This window comes from Lates calcarifer, linkage group LG24 (assembly GCF_001640805.2).
Source record: "Lates calcarifer isolate ASB-BC8 linkage group LG24, TLL_Latcal_v3, whole genome shotgun sequence".
In the NCBI taxonomy this organism is placed as follows: Eukaryota; Metazoa; Chordata; class Actinopteri; family Centropomidae; genus Lates; species Lates calcarifer.
This window is the reverse complement of record NC_066856.1, coordinates 12,566,187-12,582,777: the sequence shown is the minus strand read 5'-3', so window position 1 is coordinate 12,582,777 and position 16,591 is coordinate 12,566,187. Positions and strand designations below refer to the sequence as shown.

The window sequence follows — 16,591 nt, the reverse complement described above, 5'->3', positions numbered from 1 at the left end:
GATTGGACAGCGGCGCCGTCAGTCAATCACACTGCAGCTGTTGATGTTTTGCGTTCCCACAAGCATCCATCATGTTTTTCATCTTGTCAGTCTAAAGAGTCATCATTATCACCACCAGAAAAGAAACGTGTGTGGGAAGAGAGCTATGTCTCATTATTTCCTGTTTCTTTTATATTTATATATTACTTATTAATGAACTTGTCTCCAGAAACAGCTATCCTAAAATAAAAGTTGCACTTGAGGCCTATTAGGTGGGACTTTGGCACAGGCCTCTAGTTTTGTTAAACTGATATCTGTGCATTATATATGTAGCTTTATTTTTAAATAATGAAAACCGTTTCATATAAGGAGAAGGTTAAAGTATAAAGCTGTCAACATGTTGTGCAATCCTATGCCTTAATGAGCATGACTTTAAATTGTGAATAGGTGAATGCATGAAGTTATCTATCTAGTTATCCTGGTGTTTATGAACATTTCATAAAAATGCTCCGTCATCTGCACCATGTAAAACACACACACCCACCCACACCCACACAGCCACACACAAATATACAGTACAGACAATAATTCATCATCAAATTCCACTTAGGCCCCTCCTGGGAAACGACGATACTTCTAATAAACATGTCTGTGGTGAAGAGCGTTGCAGAGTAATTTGGAGGGTTGTGCAGCTCTCTGCAGGATGCAGTCTGTTTCCTGCACAAACAGATGGGCCTCGACATGTATTCTGCTTTCTTCACCTAAAACCCCATCTCTACATAAAAAAATACAGCATGTTTTGTGAGTAAAGTAAGTAAACCTACTTTTCCCAAGTTTATTCACCTTTTTAGTTTGATATATAAACTCGGGTACCTACATTGGTGTTTTAAAAGAAAATGTGACAAACAGAAAGGATATGCTCATATTAAAAGACAGTTTCACATTATTATTGGTTTATGATGGTTGTTCACCTTTTGGTTGTAAATGAATGGAGCTTTTAGTTTACTCACTATTTTATTTACTGTGACATCAGTGATAGTAGATTGTCATTACACAAAATTATCTGATTTCAACAACACTTGTAATGTTATGTTGTTATGTGTGTGGTCATAACCTAGAGACTTATTACTTCCAGGTCCTGTAAATATGTTAAACAGTCAACAGAGTGTCATAAATATTTAACACTGTGTCAGGCAATATCTTGTGTGTACAGTCAGCCATAAAATTGTCAAATAACTCTGCTTTGGCTTACTAAATGAAAAATGTTTGGAGGGAGTGTTATATCATTATGTTATATCATGTGTTAGAATTGTTTTAATGCAGTAAATATCCTCAGCTGAATATTGTTAACCACCAGATATACCACTAATTACCTCCATAACTTACTGATAAGGTATCATTTCTGCATACTCCAAGCTGTATGAATAATGAGGTGGTTTGTGAATGCCACCTGCTGGGCTGTTGGTGAAACATACATGCTGTGTCAGTTCATGGACCAACATGCAACGTGTAATCTTTCATCCACTCATCATTTTGTCCTTATTTCATTCCATCACTGTTGCTTTGCCCCGGGGGAAATCGCAGTGACCGACTGCATCGGCCGCAGAGAAAGGAAACGCAGCTGGTGAACCACTGAGTCATCCACCACAGAAAAAGGAGATGGTCTCGTGTTGTTAAAGGGGGCTTTAATTCAATACAGTGCACCTGCCCCTAGGCATTAGTTTGATATGTGTCTGAAAGTAAACAGAAGCAGTGTCCAGGGATGTAATCACTGGTGATAAATATCAACGAACTGCTGGGGCCAGAACATACATGAAAGGCAGAGAGAAAAACATGGAAAGGTGCAGATTGTGCAGAAAATTTTGATGGGAGATTGCTTGTTTTCTGTGTACAAAATAATAGTTGATCTCCCAGAATCTTGAAGAGTCTACTTGTAAATGTATGTTAGGTTTTAAGGAGAAAAGTCTCAGATATAAAGCATTTGCCAGGCCTCTATCCCTGCTCTTAAAGGCCTCTTTATCTTCTTATTTTCATGGAGGAACATGGGAAGATATAGAGGCAAGCAACACACCTTAGTAAGCAACAAATTAAGGCTAAGAAAATCAATACCAGTTATTTTATGAAAGATGGGTGGTATTTATTTTTATTCTTTCATTCCTTGTATGTAGTATGAGTGATCTCTGGGCTGACATTTACACAGCGTGACAAGCGTGGCAGTGTGATAACAGAGAGATACGACACACCTTCTTGATGTTATGATAACAAAAGGTGCCTATCCTTAAGATGATCTTCTCACACTGCCACTCACAAGACCAGATTTAATATGATTCAAAATGTTGGAGAAAAATAAATCACAAAAATGAGACTGATTCTTTTTTCATTTCTTTTTTTTTTTTTTTGGCTGACATTTTTGGTCTGTGACACATTTTGACATTGAAGCAGTATTATCATGGGGAAATGGTCACCATATTACATTTGTCTTTTATTTCACACACAAATATTAAGACATTAGTTACACAACTGGCACTCTTCCAACAACACAACAATACAAAATCATCAGATGAAGATCCAGACATTCTTTAAATTGCACAACCAAGCAACATTGTAAACAAATATGCTGACATATCTAAACTCATTTGATGGGCGAGTCTAGGATCTCTTGGTAATCCTGCCGAATGGCCCTGCTCACCCTGTACAGCTTGACTCCTGTCAGGGTGAAGACGCTGATCATGATGACCAGGCCACCGATGACGTCGTAGATTGATGGGATCATCCTCAGAACAATGAGCTGGAGGAACATGGCGACCACGATCTCTAGGTGCTGCACGGTGCTAACTAAGGCTGGATGAAACTTGTTTAGAGCATAGTATACTCCGAGGAATGCCACAGTGGAGCAGATACAGATCCCAATTAAATAGCCCCAGGTCTCCCCATCTAGAGGAATGATGGGCTCCTGCATGATAAACATGGTGGAGGCGCCCCACACTGTGCCCGTCCAGCCGAAGGTAAAGAGTGCCGTCCACATGCTGACGCGCTCCTTAATGGCTCTGTAGACGATCATGGAGAGGGCAGCTGTCAAACCGGCCATCACTGTCATTGTGTAGCCAAAGGCCTCCTTCCAAAAGCCCAGCCTGGACTTCTCCTCGTCTGCTACGTTTGGCACCATGACCAGGCACAGACCAAACACGCTTCCCACCACTGTGACCACATCTGTGTAGCCCAGCCTCTCATCCAAGAGCAGGAAGGCCAGTATTGCACTGAAGACTGTGGTGGAGGCACGCCACATGATGGTGCCATTACTGGGCGGGACTATGGCAAAAGAGGTGTAGGCGCAGGTGATAGAGATTACGTTGCAGACGCCATAGAAGAAGAGACGCAGGCGGTAGCCCTTGGGGCCAAAGGGGGCCTCATGGTAGTAGAAGACCACCAGGATGGACAGCACTTGGATCACAGAGCGGATGAAGAGCAGCTCGAGGGAGGGCACTTTAGAGCGGTCGGCTGCTAAACGAGTAATCAGTGCCACACAACCATGAGCCACCGCGGCCCCAAACAAGGCCATCCAGGTCACCCTGGAGGCCAAGACATTCGCCTCGCCAAAGCTAGCCAGCTGGCCCCCGACCCCCTTGTCTCTTTGCACACTTGGCTGCTTAGGCTGAGTCTCCATGGTTCCAAAGAAAGTCCTGCCACCTTTGCTGTCTGACACCAGTCTCTTTTCCACATTAGCTTCTGCGAAGGCGCCAAAGTCCTCAAAGGAGGGTGCATCATCATACCCTTCATCGCCAGGCTGGGGGAAGTGAGTGGCATATTTCACTGTCACTGTGTTTGGGTGAATCTTAACCCGCTTTTTTGATCCGTACTGGAGCGAGGATGAAGATACATCCATGTTTCTTTAGGCGTCAGAAGCGATAATCTGAAAAATACAGTGAAAAGCATTACAATGTAATCATACTAAAACAACATTTCTGATATTATTTCCCTCTGGTCTGTTTTTCATAATTAGCTTTTTTTTTCTTTTTGCATAATTCATCAGTTGTTTTCATACACACATATATAAAATATGCACGTGCTGCCACTCACACACATGCATGGACACAGATAAAGCGCAAACTTATCACCCCTCTCTCACTCACCTTTTCTCTCCGCCTAGCCTTACACTGGTGTTGAGTTACTTCTATATATATACATATCCCATGTGAGCTCATATAAGCCAAGCAGCAAACATTGTGAGCCTGATGCAGTCTGATGGGGATGACATTACATAACAGGAAACCACAGAGGGGACGATACATGAATGTGGGCCAGTTAAGAGATGAATGGAGCTGCACACCATAAATTAGTAGACCCTGGCAAAAGGGACTGTGTGAAAGGGTTAAATGGTGCTGAATAGTTTTGAATGGTTCCTTCAGCCACACATGAGACATTTCTGATGCTTCCTTTAAAAAGCAATGAGATTTAAACAAAAGATTACAGAATGTCCTTAAAACCCATATAAAAAACCTTGGAAAATACATAAGAGAAAAATAATAACATCACTGCTGTTATTACTGAATATTTTCAAGATTACTTCCACAATTGCACTCATTTTGTCAATCCCACAAGACATGGCATGAATCAAAACCACAAGGGGGCAGATAGACACTCTCATTCGCCCTCTCCCCTCTTGGATGCGGTTACTCCTCTTTTTTTTCTTTCTTTAAAAAAAAAAAAACATTAATATAACGAGATCCTTCATAATAAACAACGGAAAACTGCGATAGGTGTGGAGAAAAAACGTCAAGAAAATGCTGCATGCGCTTGAGATTGAAAAGAAAGCTTGCAGCAAATTTAACAATGGGACAATATTTCTAGCCAACAAAACCAGAAAAATGATTATTTTCAGGGATGCACGAAGGAGTTGAAAATGAAGAATAGAACTATTAGTTTTTCCTTTGGATAATCGTTTAGCGTGAAGTGAAAATCTAGTTTAATTTAAAACTGGTGTAAAAACTGGAATTTTTTTTCCTCTATAAGGCGTTTGCACATAAACTGAGTGCAGCAAGAGAAGTGTAATATCGTTAAATGTCTTACCTTTTGTTCTTTAAAGAGTTCCTACGGATGCACAAACCCACGTTTATGTCATAAATGAAGATCTCGTTTGATTTCTTGATCCTCACATTTGGTCAACTGCAACTGCCATTTCCCCATCTTCCCCCCTCGAGCGGAGCGCCTCTTGAAGATGCGTGCTGCTTATTTGTTCTCCACGCTGTCGACGGATGGACGCCGCTCCCGCTCCTGCTCCTGCCTCTGCTGATGAAGCTGAAGCCTGCTGTTGTTGAGGCTGACGATGAGGAGGATGATGATGATGATGAAGCGCAGAGGGGGGAAAGCCGGTGGAGAGACGCAGAACTGTCACTGTCACAGCCAGTGGTTTCTCCTTCTGCGCCTCCTCCCCCTCCTCCTCCTCCCCCTCCCCAAAGACTGCTCCCCCACCTAGACCCCGTTCATATTCGTCATCTCTCAGAGGAGAAGAGGGATGTGCGTCGGTCAGTCATCATCACCACCGTGTTCATAAGATTACAACCCAACCACTTTAAGAGGAAGACTTGATTTTCCTGTCTGAACTAATTATGCTGCAATGGAGGAAATAGAATTGCAGCCACGTTCTGCTTCTGCTCTTCAACATGTATCAGTTTAATTGCACTTTATATGTCATATACTGTGTCATTATGGTACAGATCACGCATTAAGGTTGGGGTGTACCCTGTACTGCATGTCTGATTTACAGGCATGGTGGCACCATCTTAATTTAGCCTGTGCATATTAATAGATCCTGGAATGAACTTCACTATTTCTTTAATTTGGTGTCACAGCTTGAAGTGACTGGGATTCCCATAATCCCCTCTGGAATCCTCTCATTTGCACCAAGAAGACCTACTCATGAGAGTTGTTCTCTCTTCTGTGCAGTGCTCATTTCACTGCTTCTCTCTTTCCCAAGAACAATCTTTTTTTTTCTTCATTTAAATCACTGTCATACCCTAAATACAATGATCTATTTTGCATAAAGGAAGCCAAATGTTATCATTGAAAGTACTGATGTAAAACAACCTCTAACTATAGTAAAGGGTGAGTGGCACATGCAGGTTGATGAGAAGCAAGCATAGATTTATAGTCGCTCCAAGATGGGGAGATGTTGAAAGCACTAAAATTAGATTGTTGAGTTTACCCCCCAGGCAATGCAACAGGAACCTCACTTGCTAATATAGATTATACTGCCACTAGCTGCCACTGCCTCTGTAACATGACTGTGATTTTAATTGGTATATAACACCATGGACGGTGACTTGCAATGCAAGGCAATTAACTCTGAGTCAACATTTACATTTAGCTACAGTCACCATAAATCTGACAGCAGGGAATATGAACTGTAAGGGATATAATTGACCTATTAGGTGTGCAAAAATTATGGTAGTATATGACTGTTTTATTGTTGTTTGAACAAATGAATAGAAGGCAAATCAGCCTTACAGAAGATAAATAGATATAAGGAAAATAGTGCAGTGTTGAGGACTCACTGGCTGTCCAACATATATTTGAATAAAGAATTGTCAAACTATATAGTTAAAGTAAATGTTTCAGTACTGTCTGTCTATTAAATCTGAAGCTACAGCTGAGATACTGTTGCTTAGGTCAGCATAAATACTGGAAACAGGATTAAACATTTAGCCTGGCTCTGTGCAAATGCAAAAAAATACATATACTGGCATCTATAAGGCTAATTAAGTAACATATTATATTTTATTATGTATATGTTTAATCTTTGGACTGTTTTCAATATTTATGCTAAGCTTAGCTAACTGTCTCCTGGCTGTAACTTCATATTAATTGGACAGATGTTAGTCTTGATCTCGCTCGCAAATATGTGTATTCCCCAAAAACAATGAACAATTCCTCTAAAATCTACATCATTGTTTGTGAAAATAACTACTGAGATGTGAATGAAGCTGTAACTGCTAAAGCATCCACTGCCTGTGCCACAGGAATAAGCTGAAAGAGGGGGGGGGGACCAAACACTGTAAACTCTAAAGTACCTCACAGCTCATTGAACCACAATGAAAACTGGGGAGCAATCATGCAGCGTCCTTTCATTTTACCATCCAGGATGCATAATCACATCATAAGAAATTCATGGAGGGTTTTCATGATTTACTTGAAGAAAAATTCAGACTGTTCATGAGGAATTCTAGGAAGTGAAATGCTGGAGATTTTTTATTATCTCACTTAGGCTAACAAAGGAATGAATCTATTCTATTAAACAGCCAATCTCTAGGGAGCTAGCAACATATTAAGTTTCCATAATCCCGACTACAGTAATTTTATGTCAGGCAGCTTTAGCAGAGGCTCCACTGGTGAACGCTATCCTTGAAATAAAAGCGGATTGATTGTACTGTATCAGCTAGAGAGTAGACTTGCAATCTTTTTACATATAAGTAGCTTGTATACCTCATATTGTCAGTTCATAGAGCATATTGTAACTTACTATTTGCATTGTATCAAATTCAGCTATCTGTGAGGACAAGGACAATTTATAAGAGACAAGCACATAATACAGACTAATTACTGGCTATAGTGGGTCAAGTTTGTTATTATGCCCCGTAATGTAGCAAGTTTCAGTTCAACATCACAACTGATCACGACTGATTTAAGACGATAAAAATCCAGCACTCATAACAAGTATGCACAGTAACAACACCCCACCTGCACTTTTAATTTGTTGTTAATCAGTGGGAAAATCTCAAGTCATGTGTAAACTTTGTACTTTTTCTGTGAGGATTCACACTCACGAGGTTGTGCGCTGACTGACAAAAAAGAAACACTAGTATATTAATCTCTGTTTGGAAACGAAAAGCCAGAAGCCAGAAGTTAAGCTCAATGGGTCATCTAATCTAACTGATTTCATGATCTCAGGGATTTTGAAGAAAGGCTCATGCTGTGTGTTTTTTGCTTGGTTGACATTTCAGTGTTTTCATTTCTGTAACTGCAAGCTGTTTTCTTTCTTTCACATATTTCAGTGGTGGCTAAACCTTTGCAACCTAGTCACTCAAAGGAGCAAAATCTGTAATTGCTTACCTGGCACTGCAACCATTACCTCATATGTCTCTTACTCTTTATTTTTTTTCTACTGGAAATGGAATTCAGTGTTACCCCTGCTGGCTTTTTGATGAGCATATTGCAGAAAATATGAGGACCTTTGTGTGTTGATCACCTGTGTTTCTTTTCCTTACTTGTCTGATCCCTCTAAAAGGTGGTCACAATGGTCATGTCATTTATCTTCTGTCTGGGGCTTAGGCTATCTCTCATTGATTAAGCAGTTCCATTTTATTGGCTGGAGAGCAGACAGGCTACAACAAACCACCCTCCCTTCTATTGGTAGATTGACTGACAGGCTTATACAGCAACTCGAGGATTTGGCGAATAGAGCAGGTGAGGCCAGGCTTGTCACTGACATAGAGCAAATAAAGTGGAATAAATGGAAGATGGTGGCTTAAATAGGCAATTTATGTGTGGGTGGCGAGAGAATAGATGGGGTTCTTGTTTTGTTCACCTTTAGGTCTGAGAAAACCAAGTACCACAGTGAATATGATCAAGTACAGCTGACATTTTTCTCATTAACCAGCAAGACCAGTGCGTTGGTACATGCATAATTTAACACATATTTATGAATTTATTAACACATTAACAGTAATTTTAGCAAGTGTAGCTATCTGTTGTGTAAAAGTGTGTTATAGTGTTATAGTATACTTTCCTTACAGAGGTAAATTCCTGTGGATTGCCAAAGATCATGCAGGGAAAGCTGAAGGTTGTTAGACTTTAATTTTATCTGAGAGAACACACTGTTAATGTTTAGCCAGCTGTCAAAGACCAAGCCAGACTTTTTCCTGTATGATCCCACCTGCAGCTATTGCTCTGAGAACAGCTCATCCCCACCGGCAAGCTACTGGCACTTTGTATTCTGTGTATATTTGCTGAACCCCAAATCAAGTAGTGCGTCATACTTCTATGAATCATAAATGGGCCAACTCAGAAGTTTGTTTCTATATCGAGCCCTTTTAAATTATGTATTAGCAGAAGAGGATCCCTACTTTCCAAAAGGGGAGCTTCCTCTCATGATATTATAATCTCTTCCACTCTGACCAAAAAAGCAAACAAGGGGACACAAAATAAATGTTTCCTCTATCATTTCGAAAGGTGTAAAGATGTACATGGTCGTCCACATTTGTTATGAACATGTGTAGCCATAAATCAGACAATATGATGCATATCATAACTTTGTTTTCCTTGTAGTTTTAACTTAAATAAAGAGCATCCAAACATGCTGTCAGCTCTGTGAGGCTATACGGAGGCACAATGGAGCTAAATATTAATGTCAGCATGCTAATATGTACACAATGACAATGCTAACATGCTGATGTTTAGCAGGTATGTTAACAAGCTTACTGCTTTGTTCAAGTATATGCTACATGCTAATATTTGCAAGTTATTTCTAAACACAAAGTACAGGTATTTTGTCAAACCATCCAATGGTTGTTGAGATATTTCAGTCTGTCTGGATCAAAGTGGTAGACTGGCCGACTGCTGCTAGGATGTCTAAAGATATTGTGAAGAGACACAAATAACACTGAGTAGAAAGTTATGAGCAACACTAAAGTAAATGAACTGTCCTTACAATAGTTATGGTACCATAAAGACTCAAAGTACGCCTCATAACAAGCAAGTATCAGCCTCAACTAGGACCATACAAAAGAGAAAGAGAACACATGGAGGAGTTAATTGACCATATGGTTCATTCATTTGATGTATGTCCTCCCATTGATGAGGGAGCATACTGTACCTCTGAAGATTACTGCTCTAAACTCGAAGCACACTAAAATCAATTGCATGATCAAAAGATTTCTTCTACTTCTAATTATTATGCTCACATATATTAGCAATTATTTATCATACACATATCCAGAAATATCAAGTTAGATTGTGGCAAGCTTATTACTAAGGAGGAAACAGTCCACATTTTTTAAGCATCCTTTCCACATTCTTGATCAAACTTGTACCCACTGTTGCAGCTGATAAGTCTTAGCACTTTTTTTTTTTCGCTTACTGAGATATTATCAGATCCTCAGAGCAGCCGAGGCCAAGCATAATTGTGAGCTCCAACAGACGTTAATTTTCTTTCTTTCTTTTGGCTGGTTTGCTGTGAGACTTCACTGTGCCTGTGAGAACTCATCATAACTCAATAGTCAGTAAAGCTTATCATTTCTTTCTGAGGGAATTCTGAATCGCGGCACCACTTGGGAGGAATTCAGTGTGCACTGTCATTACTTTCAGATGTCTTACAGCATGAGGCTGTACCTTGAGACTTTGATTAGCATGACTGAGTGTGAGCAGCAGATGGGTCACTTTAAAATTTGTCTTATTTATTTTCTGTAGGTAACTGGTCTAAGGAAAGTTGTGTGAGCGTGTGTGTGTGTGTATGTGTATTTTGACTGAACAGACATAAAGACATCCCTATATTTGGATATATATATAGTAATGTATGGACTCATAATTACCAATTGCCTACAGGTGGTAGTATCAAATTTTTCATATGGAACAGTCCATGTTATTCTGGAAAGATTACAGAGCCTGTTATGAGGAAGAAAATATTATATAACCACATGTATTTTGCATAGAAAGTAGTCAACTTTAATTATAATAAATCAGAAAATGTGAAATGTCTCCAAGCAATTTAAGGACTGTTTCTCTTTTACTAACCATGTTCCCAAAGCAGTCAAGTCACACTTCTCTGGAAAAACTATTTCAAACTAAAGCCACTTTGAAACCTCATGAGACAACACGAGTGGCAACTTCACATCAAAAAACAGCATTTTCAGACTGCTCAATTTCAGTACAGACTACTAGCTAGCTAGCTAGGAAACACTCTGGTTGCAAGCTAGTGGACTTAATGTGTTACAAGCTGAAAAATGGAACTACAGAATATACTTTTTGAGAAATTCAGTATAGCACCTGTGTCGAGGAATTGCCTGTATATTGTGATGTTTCCCCTATACTGTGCATGTATAATGCCTGGGATAATGGAGCACCCTAATCTACTTAGCTGGACAAAATGAACTAGTTTATCAGCTGGTTTCCTAGGCAGCAGTCTGGTGGCAGGCTGATGGACTTAACATACATACAACCCTGAAGAGTGACATTACAGTCTATAGCGTTTGAAAAACTCCTGTTATTGTGGTGGTTTATTTAGTGAATTTCCTGTCTAATCTCCAAAGTATGTATTGTATATTTCCATGTCTCATGTACACAACACATGTATACATGTATACACATGAAATACCTGGGGTAATAGAGTCCCTTAATGTAATTAGCTTGAGAACATCTGGCCATCTGGCTGCAGTCTAGTGGACTTAATAACCTAAACAAGTGTATACCTCGTGAGAAACTCATCTGTTTCTGAATGGGCATTTCCAGTTGCAGGTACTATATATTTAAATCTTACATGTTATTGTGCATGGGTGATATAATACCAGGGAAAACAGACCCTGTAATGTAGTTAGCTAGACATGTGCTAGTTTAGCAAGCTACCCTGGAAACAGCCCAGCTGCAAGTTAGCTGACATTATACACAATAATATATACAAGACCTCATATACAATATGATATAAAAAGTATTAAAAAAGTGATGTTACAGTTTATATTTTGAGATAGGGCTGGTGTGTTTTAGTGATTCCTGTCTGTTTCTGAATGCATGCATTTTGCAGAAAGGAGCATATTGCCCACCAGTCAGCCAGTTCCATTCTTCCAGAAAATATTATATTAGTAGGCGAGCAAGGTCCTTAACAGCAGCCTGGGGGAAGTGCCTTCAACAAACTAAATTGCTGTTAATATATTGTCCACCTGCCACCTTTATTATGCAATTTTCAGCCTGTGGAAATCTTTAGGGATTACTTTACTGGCATACTGGAAATTGGTTGTACACCTGCAAGTGACTTTAAGTCATGCAATGTCAAAGTTAGACTGTACAGGATCCAATCCATTGCACCCAAAGGAAGGCAGATAAGATGGCATACTTTGACATATGCACCTGTGATATTGTAAATGTATTGCTTTCACATCACTAGTAGATATTAATCAGATGGGTGACAAGCAGATTCAAGTTGAAAGGATCTGCTGAGATGTCAGACTGCAGTGACATTTTGAGGTGAGGTAAAGAGGTTTGGAGTGACAGCAAGCTGTGCTGTTGGCTGTTGTGCGTGGGCGTGACAAACCCAACTATACAGCTTGAAAAGCATCATGTGAGTGTGTTCGAGTAGATGAGACGCCTTCAGTTTTCACCATGGATAGACATAGTTAACTCAAGTCAAGCGTTTAAGTGAGCAACCATGAGCACTGTACTTCTGTGCTTGTTCAATAGGGTGAATATTTCGTATTGATATATATATATATATATTATATATAGATTGTACAAAATCAAATCAAATCTATCACAGAAAAATGATCACATCTAAGAGAAAATGTGCTCTTACATATACTGTACAAGAAAACTAAAATCTCATCTTCTTCTCATTCTTAAAATAACATCCGTAAGACCATCTGGAACAGAAACATCCCATTTTGCCCCGGGTGCTTTAACCTTACGTCAGTCTGTGATTAAGACATGGCCATTTCTGGTTTTGATTAGCCTGTGCCTCAACCCCTTCAGATTTTCTGCCACGGACTGGCCTGCAAGGCCTGATACAGCAGCCTTTGTGTGAGCGCGAGTGTCTGTGTGCTGATCCATAATGCATGTGACGCTTTTGACTAGATGCCTTCTCTCATGAGAATGCCCTTTTCTTTGCATCTGTCCCATTAAAACGTTACATCTCTTCTGATCCCAGTTCACAAATACATGTTCTGCTCGATTTATTAGATTTACAATTATGCAAATGTATTAATGGATCATTATGCTGTCATAGATGCTGTTTTATTCAAAGTCCTGTCTGTTCTCTGGCATTGTTAAAAGCTGGATAGAGAGATATAAAGATTGTAGATAGTATAAAAACACAAGAGTTGTGTTGTGTTTACTGTTATCACACTGCAGCAGCTACAAAAGCATGTTTTAAATTTGAGATGCATCCATCAGTCCTGTTATGGGGAGCATGAAGGATGTTCCAGTGAAATTATGAGGTGCAAAATGAACCAAACTGTGACTGAATACATCACACTCTCACTGTGTGAGAGAGCTCTGCCGGCTGTAGTTGCTGTAGAAACAAAGAACAATAACAACACTGATCAAAGTGTTTTATGACAGTAGGTGCTGCAAAGGCTGTAGTGTGATGGTGTAAATCAGCCACTCACACCTGCATCTGAAACTAGATGCATCTACATCAGTAGTGGTATTGATCATGGGGTCAGCACTTGGCCCAAGAGAGTGTATCTGCATCCAATACACAAATCTGATGCCAGTGGAAACATAAACACTAAAATAAACATCAATAATCTGAAAAAAGTTTAGTTTTATAAGTACTCAATAGCGGATTACTCGCTTAAACCGTCAGCAAAATTCACTGTCTCCAGCTTCTAAAATGCTTAGGAACTGTGTGTCTTTAGGTTTTGGGCTTTAGGACATCAAACTGGACTCTGGGAAATTATATAAATTATAAGTGATTAATCAAGAAATTCACCGGCAGTAATAAAGACAATTGTTGGTTGCAGCCTGATCACACCCAGAAACACATCAGATCTTAGAAATATGATTAAATTTCAGTTCATTTCTTTCCTGCTCACTCTGATTCTCAGTGTTGTTCCGTTATAAAGTTGCACCCACATTCATTTGATTTCTTGACTTGGGAAAAAAAAAAACACTGTGAAATTGATGTGAATGATATGCAAACACATTTGATGTCAACACTTTACACACCAGGCGGCAGCCAGGGTCTTTAGTCGCAGACATTATGATAAGCAGTTTTAAGGGCCTGACTGAGTGAGACAACACCAACCACTTGAGATTATTCTTAAACATTATATTTTCTCAGCCTCCTCATCATATTAAACCATTTTGACCCAGTCCTGACATTCAGCATGTCACTGAACCATGTAACTACTATAAACTTTTTGTTCAGATGTAATGTGTCACTTACAAAGGTCACAGACACCCAAGGGATATTACTCCTGTTATAAGTGCTTGGTTGGGAGAAAAAGCAGGAGCATGACAGAGTGAGACTGAAAACCTATCACTCCTCTGGGTGAGGGATGAATTGATGACTTGACTTGAGTCATAACTCAGTTTGTGCCTCCTGGCATAAATCTGCCTTCAACAACTGACTTTGCAAGTATTCAAACTGCTTTTTTGTTTTGTGTTCTGTCTGAATTCGTTTGAAACCCAGATCAGCACCAAAAATGCTTATATAACCTACAAGCTTTATTTGGTATCAGAAATGGAACAGTGTTATCACTATACTACAGTCCTTGTACAAAGCCATGAAAGAGCAAAATGGATCAATAGGATGCTCTGTTTTACACCTCAGCTGTCTCACAGAAAGTCCACTGAGGCGTGTACTTCCACCATCGAGGACCTGAATAAAATCAATCTCAAACAACAGCAAATGGAAATCAGATTGACTGCTGCACCTGTGAATAAATGTGTCCTTCAAAGTCCTTTGTGGAGTCAGTAGTCTGCTACAAAACAAGATGTCCAGGTATCGGATGCATTTATCATATTCAATACCTGATGTGGGTCCAGCTTGGATAGCAAAGAGAGGAGAGAAGAGATGGAGGGTGTTATGACATGTGTTGACTCCTTCTCCAGACTGGCCCATCTCTGCTTTGACAGCACTGTGATACACACCAGTAATTACAGTATAATTTGGGGTCAGATTATTAGAGGAGCATGATCCATTATTTGATAGAGAATTAATCATCATCTGCATCGTAACAGTGTTGTCTAAAGATAGAGCAGTGGGAGTGAGGAAGGTCAGAGTGTATGGTGATTGATCAGGCAGATTATGGATTCACTGGAGCCCCCCATGAGAAACAAAGACTCCTATACATCATTGCATGCACACTCACTGATATTGCCACTCCATAAAATGAGAATATATGTTGATGTAGCACAGACTTTAAAGTCAAGTTGTTTTATGAGGAAGAGAAAAGCCAGGCCTGGATTGCCAATGAAGCTTGTTGTCAGTACATGATTTTGTTTCCTAGCCGTTGTTGATTTAAAGGATAAGCCTTGCCATATTCAATATTTTTATTATCGTGAACAAATCCCATGAAAAGACCAAAACCAACAATGAACTAATCCTATTAACAAGGACTACCTGTGTAGCCAAAGTCTGATATACTGTATTTCACTATGCCACAGAGCTCCACTGTTGTGGAGCAGTAAACATGAAGCTCAGGGGAATGTCATTAGTTTTGCGGTTATTTAATCATAAACCAAAGATTTGAGGGAACTAAAATCTGAAGCGAATGATGGTACTATATGCACGTGAAAAGTCAGGGGAGCACCAGAGGTGCTAGTTCTGATTCTGGGTCCATCAAATAGTTATTGATATGAAACTCGATATGAAACTCTATCTGTGAAATATTTTTAAAGATTTTGTAGGAGGGTGTTTGGGATGATGTTTCCTGGTAAAGAAAAACACAGAATACTGCCAGACTTATCCTTTAAAAGTGTCAGTCAGAACAACTCTACCTCCTTCTCTATTTGCTCCCATTTCACAGGCTATTTGTCTTTCAGGAAACAATTGAGAGACAGCTGTAGTATGCCATTTCTTCATTACCCAGACTACACGCTTTTTCGACTCAGCTTCTAAATTCAGCAAGGCTGCCAGCATTTTCCATTATGCACTCAGAGTCCCTCCTTGAAATGCCCATCATCATGTCCTCTCAGTATGTTAGACCATGAGTCGGGGCAGTTTGTTTTGATTTTTGGCTGAAGGGAACATTTTCTTCAAGCACTTGTTGTTGCTAGATACCACAGAATATTCATTTGAGCAGTCAGGTCACCCCATTACATTTATCTCTGCAAACACAGTTGCCATGACATAAAGACCCGTTGCTACGCTAATTTTGCATTGGCGCTGAAAAGGCTGACATGAATCAGATAATGAGAATGAGAAAAGGAGGTAAAGGATGTGAGATAATAGAGCCAGAGTAAACAGCAACGTTTTAATCAGGCATGGTTGGAACGTGTAACATCTGTTTTGTCAGGGATGTTGATAGTATAGCATAGCCTAATAATATACAGACACTAATGTCCTCACTATGTCAAGCTGAAAACAGATTATTATAGCACTGTGCACTGATGCATTTCAATCGCTGTATAATGTCATGAGAGGAGGAACATAAATCATACTGAGCAAATGTTAGCAGGTTAATAAAGAGGTAGATAATAGCAGAGATTTCATGCACACAGCATAAGAAAATTTAGTTTGAGAAAGTTTTGGCATGTTATATAAGACTCTTGGAAGAGCATATCTGCCAGTATGTTTTAATGAGACTAAAAATATGTGAGTTTTGGAGAGTCTCAACACCTTCCTCATGCCTAATTGATTCCCTCCTGGTTGTCTTGGGAATTTGTCAAGTGAATTTGAAACTGCAGT

At 39.6% G+C, this 16,591-nt stretch overlaps 1 protein-coding gene and 1 long non-coding RNA gene across 2 annotated transcripts; one reads left to right on the top strand and one right to left on the bottom strand.

Moving 5' to 3' along the window:
• Positions 1-288: 288 nt before the first annotated feature.
• Positions 289-2,342, top strand: LOC108881695 (uncharacterized). The gene is made up of 2 exons (XR_001960666.2): positions 289-789; positions 1,564-2,342. It is a non-coding gene; the product is annotated as an uncharacterized LOC108881695 (long non-coding RNA).
• Positions 2,092-5,632, bottom strand: slc35g2b (solute carrier family 35 member G2b). Its single transcript, XM_018673784.2, has 2 exons — positions 5,047-5,632; positions 2,092-3,889 (listed from the first exon to the last, which is right to left on the bottom strand). Exon 2 carries the CDS (start codon positions 3,860-3,862, stop codon positions 2,612-2,614), a length of 1,251 nt encoding a protein of 416 aa, XP_018529300.1. The 5' UTR covers positions 3,863-3,889; positions 5,047-5,632; the 3' UTR covers positions 2,092-2,611.
• Positions 5,633-16,591: the final 10,959 nt, after the last annotated feature.

Coding starts and splice junctions, on each gene's coding strand:
- slc35g2b (XM_018673784.2), bottom strand. CDS start 3,862: ATGGATGTATCTTCATCCTCGCTCCAGTACGGATCAAAAAAGCGGGTT.